Source organism: Athene noctua, chromosome 2, assembly GCF_965140245.1.
Source record: "Athene noctua chromosome 2, bAthNoc1.hap1.1, whole genome shotgun sequence".
Taxonomy (NCBI): Eukaryota; Metazoa; Chordata; class Aves; order Strigiformes; family Strigidae; genus Athene; species Athene noctua.
In genome coordinates this window covers 155,901,888-155,919,295 of record NC_134038.1, presented here as the reverse complement: position 1 = coordinate 155,919,295, position 17,408 = coordinate 155,901,888, and the positions used below count along the sequence as shown (strand labels likewise).

Genomic DNA, 17,408 nt, shown 5'->3' with positions numbered 1-17,408 from the left:
TGCCATGGCTGGACGCCCTCCCTCCACACGGGAACCCCGGGCGGCACGGCCACACGCAGGGGTCAGACCCAGGACCCCGATCCCGCGCTCTCCCTCACAGCGCAGGTAGCCCAAGAGGGGGAGGGAGAGGAAGGCAAGCTGCCGTCCGATTGGCTAGCACTCCTGCCAATCAATGGCCGCTGCGGCGCGGAGCCGGAACGTTGTGCGCACGCGCGCGCCTCCCTCCGCCCGCCGCGCCTGCCCGGGGAGACGTCAGGGGAAGGGCGGGGCACGCTCCCGCCTGTATCACGTGACCGAAGGGCGGGGGAAGTGCATGGGGAGCGGGCGGGGCGCGTGCCGGCTGGTTGCCACGCCTCGCGCATGCGCAGTCGCAGCGGGCGCTGAAATTCAAATCGGCGGAGCGGTTGGGGCTGGGGTTTCGCCACTCTCGGGCGGCCAGAGTGCGGGTGGTGGCGGCGACAACGACAGTAGCGGTAATAGCAGCGATGGACCCGTTCACTGAGGTGAGGGCAAGGCCCCGAGTCGTGAGGTGCGGAGGGGGCCCTGCTGGGGTCGCTCCGGGGAGAGGCGGGTTGTCAGCGGGCGGAGGGCGGCAAGGGCTGGCCCGGGCCCGCAGGGGAGCTGCTCCTTGCGGTCGCGCTCGGGCGGAAGAGTTTTTCCCAGCACTGGGTCGTGGGTAAGGCCTGCCAGGTCCCCTCATCCCCGTTTGCTGTACTCCGGGGGGTTGTGGGCTTGTAGCGAGCCTCTTTCTCTGCAGCCGGGAGGCTTTATGGCCCCCTCGTTTTGCTGGTGCTGGTTCATCCAATATTGTAGCCGCCCAGGCGTCTGGGGCGTCAAATCTCTCAGGAGAGAACAGAGGGGCTATTCATGCAACGGTTTGTGAAGGACAGGGCCTTTCCTAAACCGGGCTGATACTTGTCTGCGTTTCCTAGTGCTGTAGTGTTTGCCTTTCACGTGCGCCTGACAGATAAGATTTTCGACTGAAACATAAGCGACCCTGGAAGCTAATGGGAGTGGTATTGACACACACTGCCTGCCTACCTAAAGGTGACGTGTGAAGTTTGCCCAAAGTAGCGACCATCTGATTAAAAACGTGTCCTATTTGACGTTATTGCCACCTGTGATTGGTCACTTTCATTGGCAGGCACGGTTCCTCTTTTTATAAAAAAAAAGATGTTAAGGTGGATTTGTGTGTGTGCTTGCTTCAGTTTTACAGAGGCAAAATCGTAACAGAATGAATGAAACTGATCTGCTTGAATCTGTATGAAATCAGAGGGTTCTTAAAGGTGCTATACTCTGGTTTTATGTGTGACAGATGTAAATCTATGGAGCTGTCTTGTGACTGCTTTGAGAAATGTTGCAGGAAAAATGGCCTTCAATCCACAGCCTACCTAAACTACTTTAAGAAAAATCCAGATTGAATACGTTGGTGAAATACTCTCTCCTCCCCTTGAAAACAATCTGGGTATCAAGCTGACATGCTTTAAATAAATTGAGTGCCCAAAAAAGTTGAATGCACAGATCTGATTTTTAAAAACTGAGCATAAGGTATTGATCTGAACATATTTACTAAATGTGTTATGCCAAGGCAGATTCACCCTACCCCCATGTAATGGCTTGCTAAGTATAAACATCTCAAACCTCCTTCCTTAACTGGTAGTGAGTGACATGATCTGACTAGTCTTAAATAAACTTCAAGCCTAAACTACTGAATCAAGTTTGAAATGGTTTTGCATGCTGGGAGATACTCCAACCTCAACACGCCCTTCTTGTAGATAACTGCCTTTGAAAAGCTGTGACCAACTGTGAGGCTGCTCCTCAAAGTAACACTCATTCAAATATTAGCTAGTATGGCAGAGTGCCTAAAATGTTGCCTGCTTTATGCTGTGGAGGGCATTCCACTGTTGTGTAAAAATCTGACCAATATTAGCGTATTAGTATTGAAGTTTAATAACCTTCCTCTTCAGAAAGCTTTTTTGAGGAAGTTTTTTATTGCCTGCTATGAAGTATTTCTCTTCTTGCTTTTTTCCTTTTAATATAACCTTTCCTGAGCTTAACTACTTTCTGATAATCTTGGTCTACAAATTACTGTTCTCTATTACATGCAGGGAACTGGTGAGGCTAAGTGTTGATTATGTAAAGCAAAGTTATTCGAGCCTTGATTGGCCAAAGCATGCTGCTAATTCAGTTTTTGCTGATCAAGCTCGAATGATTTAAGCTCAAATAAATCTTGCTGTAAGATTTGGTGGCATGCTTTCAAATCAGATCTGAAATAATGTTTCTTTTGATTAATCTTACAAGCAAAAACTAATAATCTCAATATCGACCAAATTGTTAATACACAACACACTGAGGAGAAGGTGCAGTGGATACATTTTAGGATTGCAATGAACATACTATTTGTGACTTTCAGTTTATAGCCAATTGTATAATTCACCTCTTTTGCACAGAACACTTTACATTCAGTACTGCGGAATGTTAGTAACAGTCCAGGTTATTTTATAATTTGAAGTATTTATTAAGATTCATAGAGCAAAGTATGGTTTCCTAACATGGAAGATGACCAAAAAGAAATAAGTGATGAAATTGCTCAGGGGAAAACTTGCATATATGAAGTTTGAATTCAACTGTGCCTTCAGTGTCATGGAGAAATTTGCTCCCTTTGCTGCATTCTGCTAGTAAAGCAGGGTATGGGAACAAATTCTTGTAATCTCATGTGGGCTTGAGTATCTTCTCTAATGCTGCTAAATATGTACTTTGAAAATTTTGTTTTTTAAAATCAAGGTTGTCTATCAACATCAAGTGGTAAGGCCTTTTCTGATTTTTAGAAGGTGCTTTCTCAACACAAAGCATGATCCTCTAACTGTGACTTAGAAGTTCTCAGATTTCTAGATGAAATGCAATAGGTATGTCTTACTCTGAAACTTGGGCTGCCGTCAGAACACTTGGAGAATGTATTAGCAGCAAATACCCTGTTGATGAACATGAACAGTAAGTCTTGAGTTCCAGTGACTGGCTTGCTTACTCATCATGTGTAATAGCACAGTTTGAATTATGGCAGTTGCATGGAAAACTTGAGTTACAAAAAGCCAATAGGAGCTGGAGTTCAACAACAGAGGCGTACATTCTTGGGAAGTGACATCCTATCTGTAACAGCTGAAACTCCATTTCACTGAACTAACAAAACAGAAAGGAATGTGACTGCATTTGAATAGAACTGTAGGAATACTGTTGTGGAAGGCATACTTAACTTCAAATGAGAAAAACAGTTAATTTATGTAGCATTTATGATTTTATCTATGTGGGTATTACCTGTACTTTGTAGCTTTGTCTTTTGGAGGTTAAAATAAAGCAACTTGACTTGTGGATGCAACTAGCATGGAACTTGCATTGAGGGTGCTCCTGGCATTTCATATGTCCTTCCCCCCCCCAAATCCTTCTATTTAAGTTAGAGAAGCTGATTTTTGCTTTCACAAAAAACTGTTGAGACTGACATTCTGTTTGTCCTGTGTTGCCCTACAATGGATCGTTGTTTCAGATGACAGCCTTAGACAGTTAAAGATGTGAAATGTGTATTTAATTGCTGTGCAACAGCACACATAATGACTGGCACAGTTCTCGCAATAATTTATGTGCCACCAAACAAGTGCAGTTTATGTGCTTCCCTTTAAAGGCCATTAGTTCAATCACACAATTTCTTGTCTCAAAGTGCCTTAAAGCCTAGATCAAAGGAGAAATTAAGTATCCTTTAGATGTGATCAAATGGAGTGATAATGATTCACAAATGCAGTATTTAAAAAAAAAACCCAAACCAAAAACAAAACACCACCACACAACCTATTTCAAACTTGAATGTTATAAGGAATCACTTTGTACTCGTGTGGAAAATTTACTAAAACAGCTATTTTGTATGGAATATGATCATAGTAGTCAGATTTCCAATGGGTAGGGAATGAAAGAGCATGTTGTTAGGTAACTTAATTGGTATTTCTTTATATGCTCTTCTGTATACAGACATATTGTGATAAATAGCCTAAATAGCCTGTTTACTAAGACAACTAGTTATAACATCTGTCTATTCTTAAAGTTTAAGCTCGAGGAAGACAAATTCACCTTTTGATTTAGAAGGTATAATAGCAACAGGGTTTTTTTATATTAACAGCCATGCATTTGATTTGTTGATTTATTTTTTTATGACCACTTGCAACCACTTCAATGTTATTTTGTTAGAAGGTTAGTGCCAATCAGGTGACTTGACCATATGTTTTAGCAATGTATCAAAAAGTCTTACTAGCAAGATTGACAGTTCAAGACTGTCATGTGGTGATTCATTTTAAAAAAAGTAATTACTTTCAAACATTTCTGACTGCTTCAGGTTCTATAGAAGTGTCTCCGATTTTTTTTTTTTTTTTTTTTTAATTTTGCCATTGCTTGTGTCTCTTCAGTCTGGTTTCTGTTGAAAGCCAAGCTAATGGGAGACACTGGTTGATTTAATGTCTGGAACTTTGAAACCTACTGGCTAGCTTGACCTCTTCTTAAAAGAGTAGGTGTCTCTAACTTAACTGCTTCTACAATTTCCATGGGCATCTGTGGCTAGGTGAAAAGACCCAAACCCTTGCCTTGGTGAAGAAAATGCTGCAGCCCGTTGTCTGTCTGGTAGGCCAAAGAACATCAGATAACATGCAAGCATGTAGTAACCAGCTAGATAGCAAGAAGGTAGCTTGGAATGTGCTACAGTGTGAGCTACCTTTTATTTAACAGGTACTTGCTGAAACTGGGAGAAGCTGTGGGTATTGCAATGGTGAAATCTAAAGTATGGCGATCGGGGGTTATCACAGTGAGAAAAAGGGGGTTGACAGAAAACCATGTAGTTGACAGTGTAGAAAACATGTTTTCATTCTCCTTTCAGGAGGGAATAGCCAGTTAGGAAACCAGACTTTGAATATTTCTATCGTGTTGCATTGCAGTAGATGAGCTAGCAATAAGTGAGAGCTATGTTTGTTTTAATATAGCCTTCACTATAAATTTCTTGTATTGTGGATCTTAGTGTATGCTATATAAAATTCAAACATTTTTAATTTGACTATTAGTAGTTAACACACTACTTGCAATGTATATTAACACATGATTTATTGGCTACTCAGAAACTCCTTGAAAGAACCCGGGCCAGGCGGGAAAACCTGCAGAAGAAGATGGCTGAGCGGCCCAAGATGGGAGTGAGACCCATAATGCAGGCCAAGAGGGTCAGAGAGCCTTTGTTAGAAACTGGTAACCAGGCACCCCTTCCTGGTGAAGAAGGTATGTTGCAACAAGTTTAATAAAGGTTGTCTTTTGATACCAGTTTCATGTCCTTTTTTTCCTATGGGCAAGTGAAAACTCTTGGTGTTTGTCTTAAACTGAACAGTGATGGATGTAGTTACCTGACCACTAGGGCTGAATATGGCTAGTGTTTATCTTGACCTGAGAGCAGATGTTCTAAGTAATTAATAAGAGAATTAAAAATAATTGTATAATGCCAAAGATAATGCCTTGTGCTTGGTAGAATTTGGGAAGGGCAGTTTTTTGGGAGGTGTATCAGTATTAATAAATCACACCTTTATATTGGTATACCTGAAAATATTTTGGATTGTTTGAATACTAATTTTCTTGAGTACTCTGACCTGTACAGTGAAGCCTGGTACAAAACCATCACCATCAAAGAGACTCTGCCCTAACAGTATGGAGACTCAAGCCTCCAGTTCAGAGAACGTACAGCCAGTTCTTTCAAGTTCCACAAGTCATCATTCTCCTGAGATGACTTCAGAGTTGCACATAACTACTTCTAACAGGGCTTCAATGGTTCAGCCTCTTGAGAAAGGAAAAACAAACACAGAGTCAGAAACTCCTGCAGTCCTTTCAGTCAAAACACGTATGCAGAAGTTGGCAGAACAGCGACGCTGCTGGGATAGTGAGGGTATGTTTCACTTGCTAAACAGTATTGGTGGTGTTCAGTGTTTGCACTGGTGATTGTTTTCTAGCAGAAGATATTTGTGTGTGTGAATGCTACTGTTTTCATAAAGAATTCTTAGCACTGGTGAAGGTCCAAAATAGTGTAACAGTTGACTACAGCTTATATTTTATACATTTCGTCCCCTCCCAGTGTGATGCCTTGTCTATCGCAGTGGTGACATAAAACTAGTAAACTGCTTGGTTAAAAATGTGTTGGCTTTGCAGTGAGCTTTAACTTGATTAGTCTTAATGCCTTCAGAGCTAGGAGCTTGATTCTGTTGATAGTAAGAACATCTGATTGTTGATAAATTCAATATATAGCAAATGCAAAAGATGCAAATATATGTCAATATATTTTATGAGCAATATAAATGTGTTTTTCTTTTTTCCAGATCCCTCTGAATGTGCTCCTCTGTCTCCCCTCCAGTCAAAAGGTCTGTCTGTTTCTCCACCTAAGCAGACATCTAATGCCCTGGCAAGTGACACCCCTATTGGGAGAAGAGGCCGTTTAGCTAACCTTGCTGCTGCAATTGGTTCCTGGGAAGATGACCTAAGTCATCCATCTGCAAAGCAAAACAATGCACAAGAACAGCCTGGCACTACTTGTTTATCCAAATTGTCCACTACAAGTGGAGCATCTGCTAGAATCAATAGTAGCAGTGTAAAGCAGGAAGCTGCATCCTGTTCTCAAAGGCTTGTTGAGGCTTCTATTAATAAACCAGCAAACTCAAAGATAGCGGTGAGTGTCTGATTTAGTTGCTGATTAAAAATTGATTTGAGTACTGGGGCTAACTCATAACTGTTTAATCTGAATTTAAAGATTTGGTGTGAGCAATCTTAGTCTATTTATAACTTTTGCTTTATTGCAATCCCACTCACACTTTTTAATAGCAGACACAAAATGGCTTAGAATACCTTTTACTTGTAAAAGCTGATGTCAAAGTAATTGATTGATGCTCTTTTGACCATCAGTAGGGGGCTTATTATAGAGATACTAGGTTTCACTCTGTAACTTCATATAGTTGATTAACTTGAATTGTAAATATTATTGCTGTGTAAAAATTCAATCAGAATGCTGAAATTGGTAGTACCTGCTACATATTGTTCAATTTATGCCGTTTCTGAAATGACAATATGTGCCACCTGCAGTCTTGTTTAGGGGAGTGTGGGAAAATACATAAAGTAGCTGGCAAAAGCACCTGGAATCAAATACTGAAACAATTTGAAATACTGGATAATAAAAAGTCTCCAAGAAGCTTATAACACTTGTTCGCAGCTTTTTCTGTTGTTGCTGGAATAGGTGTGTTACAGTATGCTATACAGAATGCTTTCATTCTTTTTCCTGTTGAGAGAATAAGAATGTACAGTTTCTTCTTAATGCTATTCCTTTTTCCCTTGTTAAGGATCCAGACATTTTTTTAACACAGTCCTCAAGAGTCACTGCTCCCTGTTCTAAAGAATCTGAAGTACGACAACTGCTAACAGAGAATTCCCGCAGCCCTCAGAAAACTGAAAAGCGTACAGAAACAGCAAAGTCAACTTTGCCTCAACCAGTTCAGTCCAAAGAAGAGCCAGTCAAAGGAACACATGTGCAACTTGAACCTAAGGGTAAACCCACAACACCAGGTAAGCTGTTTTTCAGCTTCAATGAGCATTCATTTAAAGTAGGTTTGTGTCCTGTGTTGACAGCTATGTGTTAGTTAAGAATTTATGGTAAGATAGCAGATAATGCCTATTTTCTGCTGTAACTTTACTCAAGTTCTGAAGGGTTCTCTAATAATTATAAACTGTACAGCTTCCATATTTTGCAAGGGCATTTTCCTGGATGTGGTTTTAGTAACTCTTGAGAATAAAATCAGTCTAACTTTTCTCCATGTAAAAACGTATCCTGCTACCATCAGTTAATTGAGACTATTCAAACCTTCCGCGTATCCAGCTGATATAAGGTAAAGAGTCTGCATATGTTAGAAGAAATCAAAGCTAAATGTCACATAGATGCTCTAACTTGCATAGTGTCTGTCTTTTCAGTGGTAGCATTGATGTTGAAACATGTGCTCATCCCCAGCATTAAAATCGACTGCTTGTTGGGTCAGAAACCTGAACTAACAGCTTGAGCTCTTTGAAGTGATGGCCAGCAAAGCAAGCATGTGTGTCTAAATATGCCAACAATAAGAGAAGCTCAATAAAGTGGTGTGGGTGCCAAACAGAGTATCCATCTTATGTACTAGAATGCTCATTTGCATGAAGGATGCAAGTGAAGCTGGTTGTAGAGGAAATGTTCAAAAAGCAAGCCAGTTTATTTAAACTGGTAGATTACATGTGGACTTTAATAAGAGAAGCACATCTATTTGTTCTGATTTGCTGTTTTATTAACTTCAGTGTTCTGTTACTGTGGTAATTTGCACTTCAGATTTAGTCTGTATAAAGTATAACAGTAAGAGCTGTAAAGGAGACATCGAATTGCTTCACTGAGAGCCTTCAGCAGAATGCAAAATTGCAGTGATTTCTTTCTGTGTTTTTAAGTGCTTCTTTTAAGGCAAAACAATTGTTCTTGTAGGGGGATCAGGAATTAAGCCCTTCCTGGAACGCTTTGGGGAGCGCTGTCAAGAGCGTAGTGCACAGAGTCCTGCTACGAATACTCCAGGGGGCAGAACACCCATTGTTACCCCAAATACAAGGACAATCCAGGAAAGGCTTCTCAAGCAAAATGAAAATTCCTCTACTGCCAGTTTAGCACTTCAGTTTAAGCAGGTATGACTTGCTACATTCATAGCTTGCTTATAAGCTTGAGGAAAGTTTGGCACCTACCTGAAGTAAAAATGTTTTGACATCTTAAAGCCGTCAGCTTTTCCTCTGTTATCCTCTATTTGCTTAGGAACGTGAACGAGAACTTGCATGCCTTCGTGGCCGGTTTGATAGAGGCAATTTGTGGAGCGCAGAGAAAAGTGAAAGTTCAAAGAGAAAACTTCCAGAAGCTAAAATGGTAATGTGTTACCTTCATGTATCAAAAGATGATAGTCTGTGAACTGCTTTAACATGTTCTAAACCCAGGGAAAGATAAGAGAATACAAATAAAGGATAAAAACCTATGCTTTGTGAATGGCCAGGCTGTGCAAAATGACTTGTCAAGTGGTTTGTATGATTGTTAACAAATTATTAGATTTTTTTTTCCTCCTGCAGACTCAATTAAGGAGACAAGTGATACTGCTTTAAGCTGATAAATTTTTTTTTTTGGATGATATGTGGGGTTTTTTGATTCTATAACTTTAAAAACAAAAGAAATCTCCTCACACAATTTAGTATTTAGTACTTCAGCTGAATTTCTTACATAAATAAATAGGATCTTTCTTGATATTGGATAGGCAATCTCTTTTTCCTGGCAGGTGTTAAAATGTGGGTTTTCCCTGGTAGTTTTTTCAGTCACTTTGAACATTACCCCCTGAATGTTCCATGTTTTTATTTTTGCCAGGAAAGCCAATCTCAGGCTAGTCCAAAACATCCTCCTAGTTCAGATGCCACTGCTTTTGGATCAGCAGAAGACACAACAGCAGGTGACAGGCCAGTAAAGTCTCCCAGCGTGGAGTCTTCGGGTAAGAATTGTCAGTATTTGCCTGCGGCTGATACTGGACTGAAGCACTACCCTTAAAGTTCATGAGCAGATAGAGACTAATTAGCACTTATGTATAGAACTGGGCCTCCTATTTGGCTACTGATTTGTCTAAATCTCCTCATAATAATAATACTCTGCACTCTTATGCCACTTGAAAGATTGGCAGGGCAAGACTGCCTTTTTGTTTCTCAATGTGTTTACCTGTGTTTCCTACTTTCATGTACATTATATGCAGGAAGAGTGAATGAAAATCGTCAGTTATAGATTTAATCTATACTGTGCCTGGTATCCAATTCCACAATGATCTAATGGAAAGGAACTCTTTCCTTGTCAGTATCCCTTATAATATTAATTCTTATAGCAGAGAACGTGAAAAGAATTCTGAGATGCTCATAACATCCTTTCTGGTGCTTACTGAATGGAAAACCCTGCAGTTCTCTGAGAAAAGAGTAAATTTAGTTGACACTTCTTATAGACATTATGGGCAAACAGGCTATCAAATGTGCTCCTAGAAAAATAGGATGATACCCTGCTCTTGGTTTGGGTGTGATGGTTTTTGTGTAGTGCTTTTGGTTTTTTAATTTTTTTTTTTCTGCTCTTGAGTGGGCACGCTCTCCTATGGTTTCAATGTTGTTTCTCGTGCTATAAGTTTTCTGATTATAAGATACAAGTCTAGCTGTACAGGTTGTGGAGGGTGTGTATTCTAATGCTTTTTTTTTGACAGCAAGCTAAGTTGTCAGCTATATTATCAAACTTCCAAAATTCAGATCTAAAAAAAAAAAAAAAAAAAAAATTCAAAGTCTAGACATAATCTTCAGTGACTTCTTTCTTTTTTTATAAACTACTTAGATGCTCCTAAATGTGAAGAGACTGATAAACCCAGTCCTCTGGAGATCACTGAGCCAAAGAGTCCTGTAAAAGAAATGTCTGTCTCAAAACTTGAACAACTTGCTGAGAAACCAAAAGGTTTGTATTGAGTAGATGAATATTAATGCACTTAGATATCTGTGGTAACTTGTCCAGCTGAGTGTTAATATCCTTCAAGTCTGAACAATTAATTCACCATACATCTCCTGACACTCGTGTGTTTTGTAATGAGGTTTATATAAAATAAATTGTGAAAATCCTATTATAATAACCCTTCTTTCTTGACATTCAAGTCTTCAAGGAATATAAAAGTTTACTGGGAAAGGACAGAAATGACTGCTCTACTATGGGACTTGCAGTTAAGTTTTAAACCTGTTTGAACTAAAATATTGAACTGTGGCTAAGTGCATCTTTTTGTCCCCTCTCTGTATCAGTTATGGAGTATACATGATAATGGTATATTGAAATAAGAATGTAACTATACTTTAAAGTTCTGTATGCCTGATTATAAGTGCTATTGAATCAAGCTTACTTGAAAAGCAAAAATAGTTGGCTTATCTGTTAACATCATTCTGCTAATTTGAGAATGAAGGGTTTAGTCTTCATGCTACTAATAGTTTTAAAACATCTCCCTTCAGATGAAGTATATGAAATCGAAATAAGTGTGGATGATGAGATGAATAGCTCAAAAGTGATAAATGAAATTTTTGAAGTTCTTCAAGAGGATGGTCCAGATATAGAAAAACTGAAGAAAGAAATGAGCATGAGCCTGGAAGGTGAAAGTGATGAGGATGAGCAGGAAGAGTCACTGAATATTTCATCAATGTCTCTGTTAACTCCTCTAGTGGAATCTGTTGGTCCAGAGGTGAGACTTCTTAGGAGGTGGGGAAGGGCCTGTTGATCACTTAGAGTTGTACACTTTGCTTGTAAACAGTGATATTTTGCTGTATTGTGATACCTGGGCAAATTGAGAAGTTACAAATGACACTTTCCTAATTAAAACATAATGAGGTGAAGTTATTTTCCTCTGAAAAGACCATAGTATATAGAATGATCTGCTAAACAAGTGGTTTAACTTCCACCAAATCAAGCTTGTGTATGTACATCTATTACTTGTGCTGGACTTCTAGTGATAAACATGCATTCAATGAAGTGCTTACTAATGAAAATCTGAAGAGAAGTAGTTATGTAAATGTACCAGTTTGGAAACTAAGTGTTGAAATCTCCTGGAGTTTGGGGATTTCTTGGTGTCTTTAAAATAAACAAATAAATTAGCTTGTTTCATGTCCTAGGAAATATTTGTAAAATGTCTCTTTAGTACTAAGCAACCTCCAAATTTATTGTTTATATGCAAAACAAGTAAAGATAAAAGAAAACAGATAACGATTAATGTGGACAGATATCTGTAGTATAACCTTTTCTTCTCCCCAGGCCTTTGTTTCTCCTTGTAAGTCAACTGGTGAAGGTAGCAGTATCAGTGATGTGAGTCTCATGTCTGAAAAGTTCCAAAGGACTAAAGTCCCCAGGGCAGAATCTGTAGACAGTATTGGCTCTATGTCAGAAGATCGCAACCTTCCCTATAGGTAATAAACACAAAAAAGACACCTCATTCTCTAAGTGTGCAAGTTAAGATACTGGCTTTTTTAATTCCTCTTATGAAGCATGCTGCTTATACTACAAATGAAGCTTTTTTCCAGGATCTTGGCCTTTATCAAAAGTTGTCTCTCTAAAGTCCTTATGTTGGTTAAACTTAGAATGAGCTGATAGAATGCTTTTTTAATAGCCATTTAGGCAAGTTGGAAAACATCAATACCTGATACATATGTATGTATATAAAAAAAAAGCTTGGCACACCTGTGAAATGTTTAATGGGGTTTTGTCTCTTAAAAGTGTTGATGCATATAGATCTCAAAGATTTAAAGAAACTGATCGTCCTTCAATAAAGCAAATCATCGTTCGCAAAGAAGATGTGGCTTCCAAACTGGAAATGAAAAAGAACGGCCCATCTGATCAAGTCAATATCAAAAAGAAAATGCAGGTATCGAATATCTTCTTAAAATCCTTTTTCTAATTTACTATTTACTCCCATAATTTCCCCTGTCAATGTCCAGGACATTAACATATGGCTAAGAACTGCAAGATTAGGTTGTTTAGCATAAATATCTAAGAGTGGGGAACGATACTGCATAATTTGAACGCCTAATACATCTCTTAGAAGCATCATGCTACAGAGTAAGTCTGGAGATAACAAGCCATCGTTTTGAGAAGGGGACAGGGAATCTATATCTTGTTACTGCCTTTGAATTAGGGTTCATAACTACATACTTTGAATAGGCCATATTCTGATCTTTACTGGTGTCTTGTTCACATACATTGCTGAACTTCTGGTTAACTGCTGCTTCCCCTGGTGAAGGGAAGACTAGACTGGATATGGAGCATACAAACACTAAAGTCATTCACTCTCCACCATATTTAAATTATCTCTGAGGTCAAAAGAAGTTGTGCTGCAATATTCTTTTGCAGAAGTAACTGTAAACTGCAAGATATTTGTACCTAATTATCTAAGCTGACTATCAGAAAAAAGTCTGATTTTTCTGAAGCATAGCCACAGAAATGCTAATCTCAAGACATTTCCTTGCTTGAATGTAACACTAAATCTCTCTTCTTGCTAATTATTGTTGCTACTGGTTTACTCTAGGAGCTGAATAATGAGATCAACATGCAGCAGACAGTGATTCATCAAGCCAGTCAAGCTTTGAACTGCTGTTTTGATGAGGAACATGGAAAAGGGTCACAAGAAGAAGCAGAAGCAGAGAGACTACTTCTCCTTGCAAGTAGGTTTTTAGACTCAAGTCCAATTCTTTGTCATAAACATTTTGGCAGGAATAGATGAACTCTGGCAATGCATTTAATATGCTACCTTGTAGCTGCTTATTTATAGTATTGCACCTGGAAAATGGGAGAGAATACCTATTCTATCTGAGCTTCTTCTATAGGCAAGGGGATGGGTTTGGTATCTATCTTGTTCCTAATATTCTTGCTGTTCTGGAAGATGATTAACATTTCTGCTGCATTTTACATGCTTATGGCAACAACAAAAAAATTGTTCAGTACTACTTTTTCCTCTGTTACAACTATAATTAATTTACCTGTGCAGCTGAGAAGAGAACTGCCTTATTGGAAGAACTGAATAAACTGAAGAGTGAGGGGCCTCATAGTAAAAGAAATAAAGCTGCTTCTACACCCACTGAATTTGCTCCATCCAGGGGATCTGTTTCCATTTCAGAGATGCGTCTACCTCTAAAAGCAGACTTTGTATGTGGTACAGTTCAAAAGCCAGGTAAAACTAGCAGCTGAAAGCTTTATTCCTTCCCTTGCCTTCCTCTCATCTTCCCTACATATATTTCCCCTTGTTTTTCTGCCTTCTGCGTGGGTGTTTCTCAGAACTCTGGGGGCAGTGAAAATTTAGAAATTACATTTAATTGATCTGCTCTTTGTCTAAGTTTTCAATATTTTCCGTGGTTGTTTTAGTTGCATCTTTTTCTGGCTTGTGAAGTTCAATAAATTTATCAAGACTTTCCCAGCCAGCCTTAAAGATCTTGTTGGGGAGATCTTAAAGACCTGTTGGGGAGGAATTTTATATCTCACCTTGCCTTCTCTTGCTGCCTTGGAATTTTTTTTACAGATGCAAGCCTAGTACTAAATATTACATAAATTCTGACCTTTGTGGTGGTGTGAAATACCTCATTAAGCCTCTTCCCTTTTTAAATCCTCCTGTTAACATCCCAAAATACTTAATTTACAAAGACTAGTCTTCCATTATCTTGTCATATTTAAGTCATTAAAGCGTTATGTGGGTTTTCTGCAGCCGGGGAATCTAAAATGTGGATTTGTTTCTTTTTGTTCCAGAAGAATATCTGCCAATATCTCTTTGTAGATCTAGAGACTTATCCTGGAATATAGCAAGGTTCTGTCACGTGGTTGTTTAAAGAATCTGCAAGCCCACAGTAACCAGTGCTATTTTATATAATGCCACAGAATATGATTGTAGTTGGTCAGGTTCCTGCTCCTTCCTCACTAAAACTTGAGAACAAAAGTCATTGGACAAAGTCTTGTTTAATACTGGTTGTAAAACTTTTACTAATGAATTCATATGTAGCCTTTCTTATTTTCTTGTTTAACTGTCCTATGGAATGTAAAGTGTGGGTTTATATCTTCAACTAAAACCACAGCCAAGAATATAAATGTAAATATCTGTCCTAATTTACCATCCCCACCCCACTCCTAACATGTTACAGTTCTTGTTGCACAAGACAATCTCTGTTATAGGAAAGCCTCTCTAATATTTAGAAAAATATGTTTAGCTTCTATCAGTAATTCTCAAAACCAAACTGTCTAAACAAACTATGATCTATCTGGTGTCAAAACTTTCAGAATAAAGTGCAGTATTTGCTATACATTGTGCACCAGAAGCTCTATTTCATCTCTGGAGAGAACATCAAATATAAAGAGTACAAACCAAAGCTTATTGGAGTCTTCAGTGGCTGTTCTAAAAGCTGTGACTTGTCCTATACAACAGAGCACTCAAACATCTTGTTCTGGATTTTTTTAAATGTGGTATAATATTATGCAATGTTCTTGCTTTACTGTTCATCAATTTGCTGCACAAGCTCCAAGTTATCTCCTGACACTACTGGGCTGTGCACTTGTGGTTATCTTTTTTTCCTTTTATGTGAAAAGTTAAGGAAATGAGTTGCCTGGATAACCAGCTCTTTCATAGGACTGAAAAAAGCATGAGGATGGGCAGTAGCAAAAGATGATGTATGGTTAAGTTGGCAGGCCTAGAGAATATCAATTAAGTATAAGAAACTAAGATTAACTGATGAATCTGACTGAAAGTTCTTCCTCTGCCCCCTCTCACACTGGGTAGTGTCGCTCTGGCCTGAGATACCCGAGGCAGTAATGCTGTTGTTGTGAATCCTGTGGAGGCAGCCTTACTAGTGGACACAGTAGGGGGAAAAAAATGTTTTAAGAGTAAGTTTATAAGCAAATCTTGACTGTAACCAAGTGTTTAAGTGGGGTGAAACAGATGTGTTTAATGGCAATGCAGTTTTTAGATGCTTGGACACCTCTGGCTAATAAAAACATCTGATGTATATTTACAGAGGCAGCAAACTACTACTATGTAATAATACTGAGATCTGGAGCAGAAAACATGGTTGCAACCCCATTAGCAAGTACTGCCAGCTCCCTGAATGGAGATGCTCTTACTTTTACTACAACATTTACTATGTAAGTATAAAGAAATTGTTTAGAACCAGGTTCAGCTCTGATGGTGGATTGAGCATAGAAATGTTCAAAGCTTTTATATAAGAATGTCATATGCTGCAAACAAATATGGTGAGATCTTGTGGTATGGGTATTTCCTGCTTCAAGAAATAGCTGCAATGCACTTCTCTCAAAAGAGCAATCTAGACTTATTCTACCATCCATCAGTTAATTTATCTTTTGCTTTTTCTACTTATGTTCTCTCCTGGAACACCTGCAATGACAGATGGATTGCTCTGCCCGAGATGAGGTGTTTTTCTCTTTTGCAGCAACTAACATTTTATATAGCTACTTGGTTTTGGTATCTAGAAAAAATAGTAATCTTAAAGCTAGAACTTCAGCTCTCATATGTTAGCTAAAAAGGTGTGAGTTCAAATGGCTGTTCAAACGTTCAAAAAGTCTTCCAAAATAAATAGGCAAGCTCCCTTTTTAAAGTTCAGTCCAACTGGAATTTTCACTTAAAGGTATTTACCCCCAAAACCCAATCTCGGTTTCTAGAAATGTGTGCCTGCAGTGGACTGAAGGGTACAATTTGAGAAGGCACTCTATCTGCCCCTTGTTCTGCCTCCCCTTTTGTTCTTGGAGTTCTTGAAAGAATCTTGAAATAGAAATACACTCAAGGCTTATACCAGAATACTACCGAAGTACACTGAAGAGTAGAAGTGAAAGGATCTCTAAGAGCCCTATTGGCCTGCAGGAACAAACTCTGACTTACTAATTAGAGATTAGCTATTAGTCAGCACTATGGCTACACTTGTCTTGTGTAGAACCTAACTGCTCCCTGGATGGTTTTAGGGAATGGAAAGAGAGAAACAGTAAAGACTAACTTTAAAAACAAAAAAACCCAACCTTTTTCTTCAGTCTGTGTTTAACTTATTTTTTCCCCTCCTCCCTTTAGGCACGATGTGTCAAATGACTTTGAAATAAATCTAGAAGTTTACAGTTTGGTATGTATCAGTTCCTGTCAAGAGGATGTGTAAGGGAGAATGATGTGTTGGACTTTCTTAATACCTTCTTTCCTTACAGGTGCAGAGAAAAGAAGTTACAAGTACCGATAAAAGGAAAAAGGCAAATAAATCTAAGGTAAATGAAACATGAAAATCTGTATGTCGTATTTCAACAGAAGACTGCAGTGTTCAGGGAGGACTAACTAATAGTCTTAGAATATCTGTTGGTTGCTTTTACTCTTCTTGCTCTTTCTTGGAACATCTGCAATGACAGATGGGTTATGGAGTCATGTAGCTATTAGTAGATTGGACCTGCAGCACTTGGTTGAGTCTGAAATATATTGGAGGGGAAGGAGAAGTCATCTCACTAGTTTGAAAAATGCTGTACCTTGCAAACTTTTATGTATTGGGTGTGGTGCCTCTGATAGTGATTTACTGTCCTTACTCTCCACTTAAGCTACACCAGTCAATATGCCCTACCCTGCAGTCTGATTTGTATTAAAGCTTCTATTGATCAACTGTGACACTTTTCTTTCTTCCCAGTGTTAAGTAAAAGCACTAGATGTTTATTTTTAAACCAAACGTTGTTTTAACCACTCCTTGAATGTAAACATTTCAGCTTGGATAGGGTGCATGTTTCAAGTGTTTGTGCTTTATTAAGGCTTTGT

The 17,408-nt window shown here is 38.9% G+C and overlaps 1 protein-coding gene across 1 annotated transcript in view; it reads left to right on the top strand.

Annotated features, from left to right (window-relative positions):
* The first annotated feature begins 485 nt into the window (after positions 1–485).
* The window catches only part of ANLN (anillin, actin binding protein), a 30,077-nt gene continuing 13,154 nt past the window's right edge, over positions 486–17,408 (top strand). The window contains exons 1-17 of the mRNA XM_074898157.1: positions 486–503; positions 5,145–5,298; positions 5,669–5,953; positions 6,381–6,727; positions 7,392–7,614; positions 8,546–8,739; positions 8,864–8,971; positions 9,458–9,578; positions 10,448–10,564; positions 11,104–11,330; positions 11,897–12,048; positions 12,356–12,503; positions 13,164–13,299; positions 13,623–13,805; positions 15,631–15,757; positions 16,692–16,740; positions 16,820–16,876. Coding sequence (XP_074754258.1) covers positions 486–503; positions 5,145–5,298; positions 5,669–5,953; positions 6,381–6,727; positions 7,392–7,614; positions 8,546–8,739; positions 8,864–8,971; positions 9,458–9,578; positions 10,448–10,564; positions 11,104–11,330; positions 11,897–12,048; positions 12,356–12,503; positions 13,164–13,299; positions 13,623–13,805; positions 15,631–15,757; positions 16,692–16,740; positions 16,820–16,876 — 2,646 coding nt within the window. The remainder of the gene's footprint in view (positions 504–5,144; positions 5,299–5,668; positions 5,954–6,380; positions 6,728–7,391; positions 7,615–8,545; positions 8,740–8,863; positions 8,972–9,457; positions 9,579–10,447; positions 10,565–11,103; positions 11,331–11,896; positions 12,049–12,355; positions 12,504–13,163; positions 13,300–13,622; positions 13,806–15,630; positions 15,758–16,691; positions 16,741–16,819; positions 16,877–17,408) is intronic.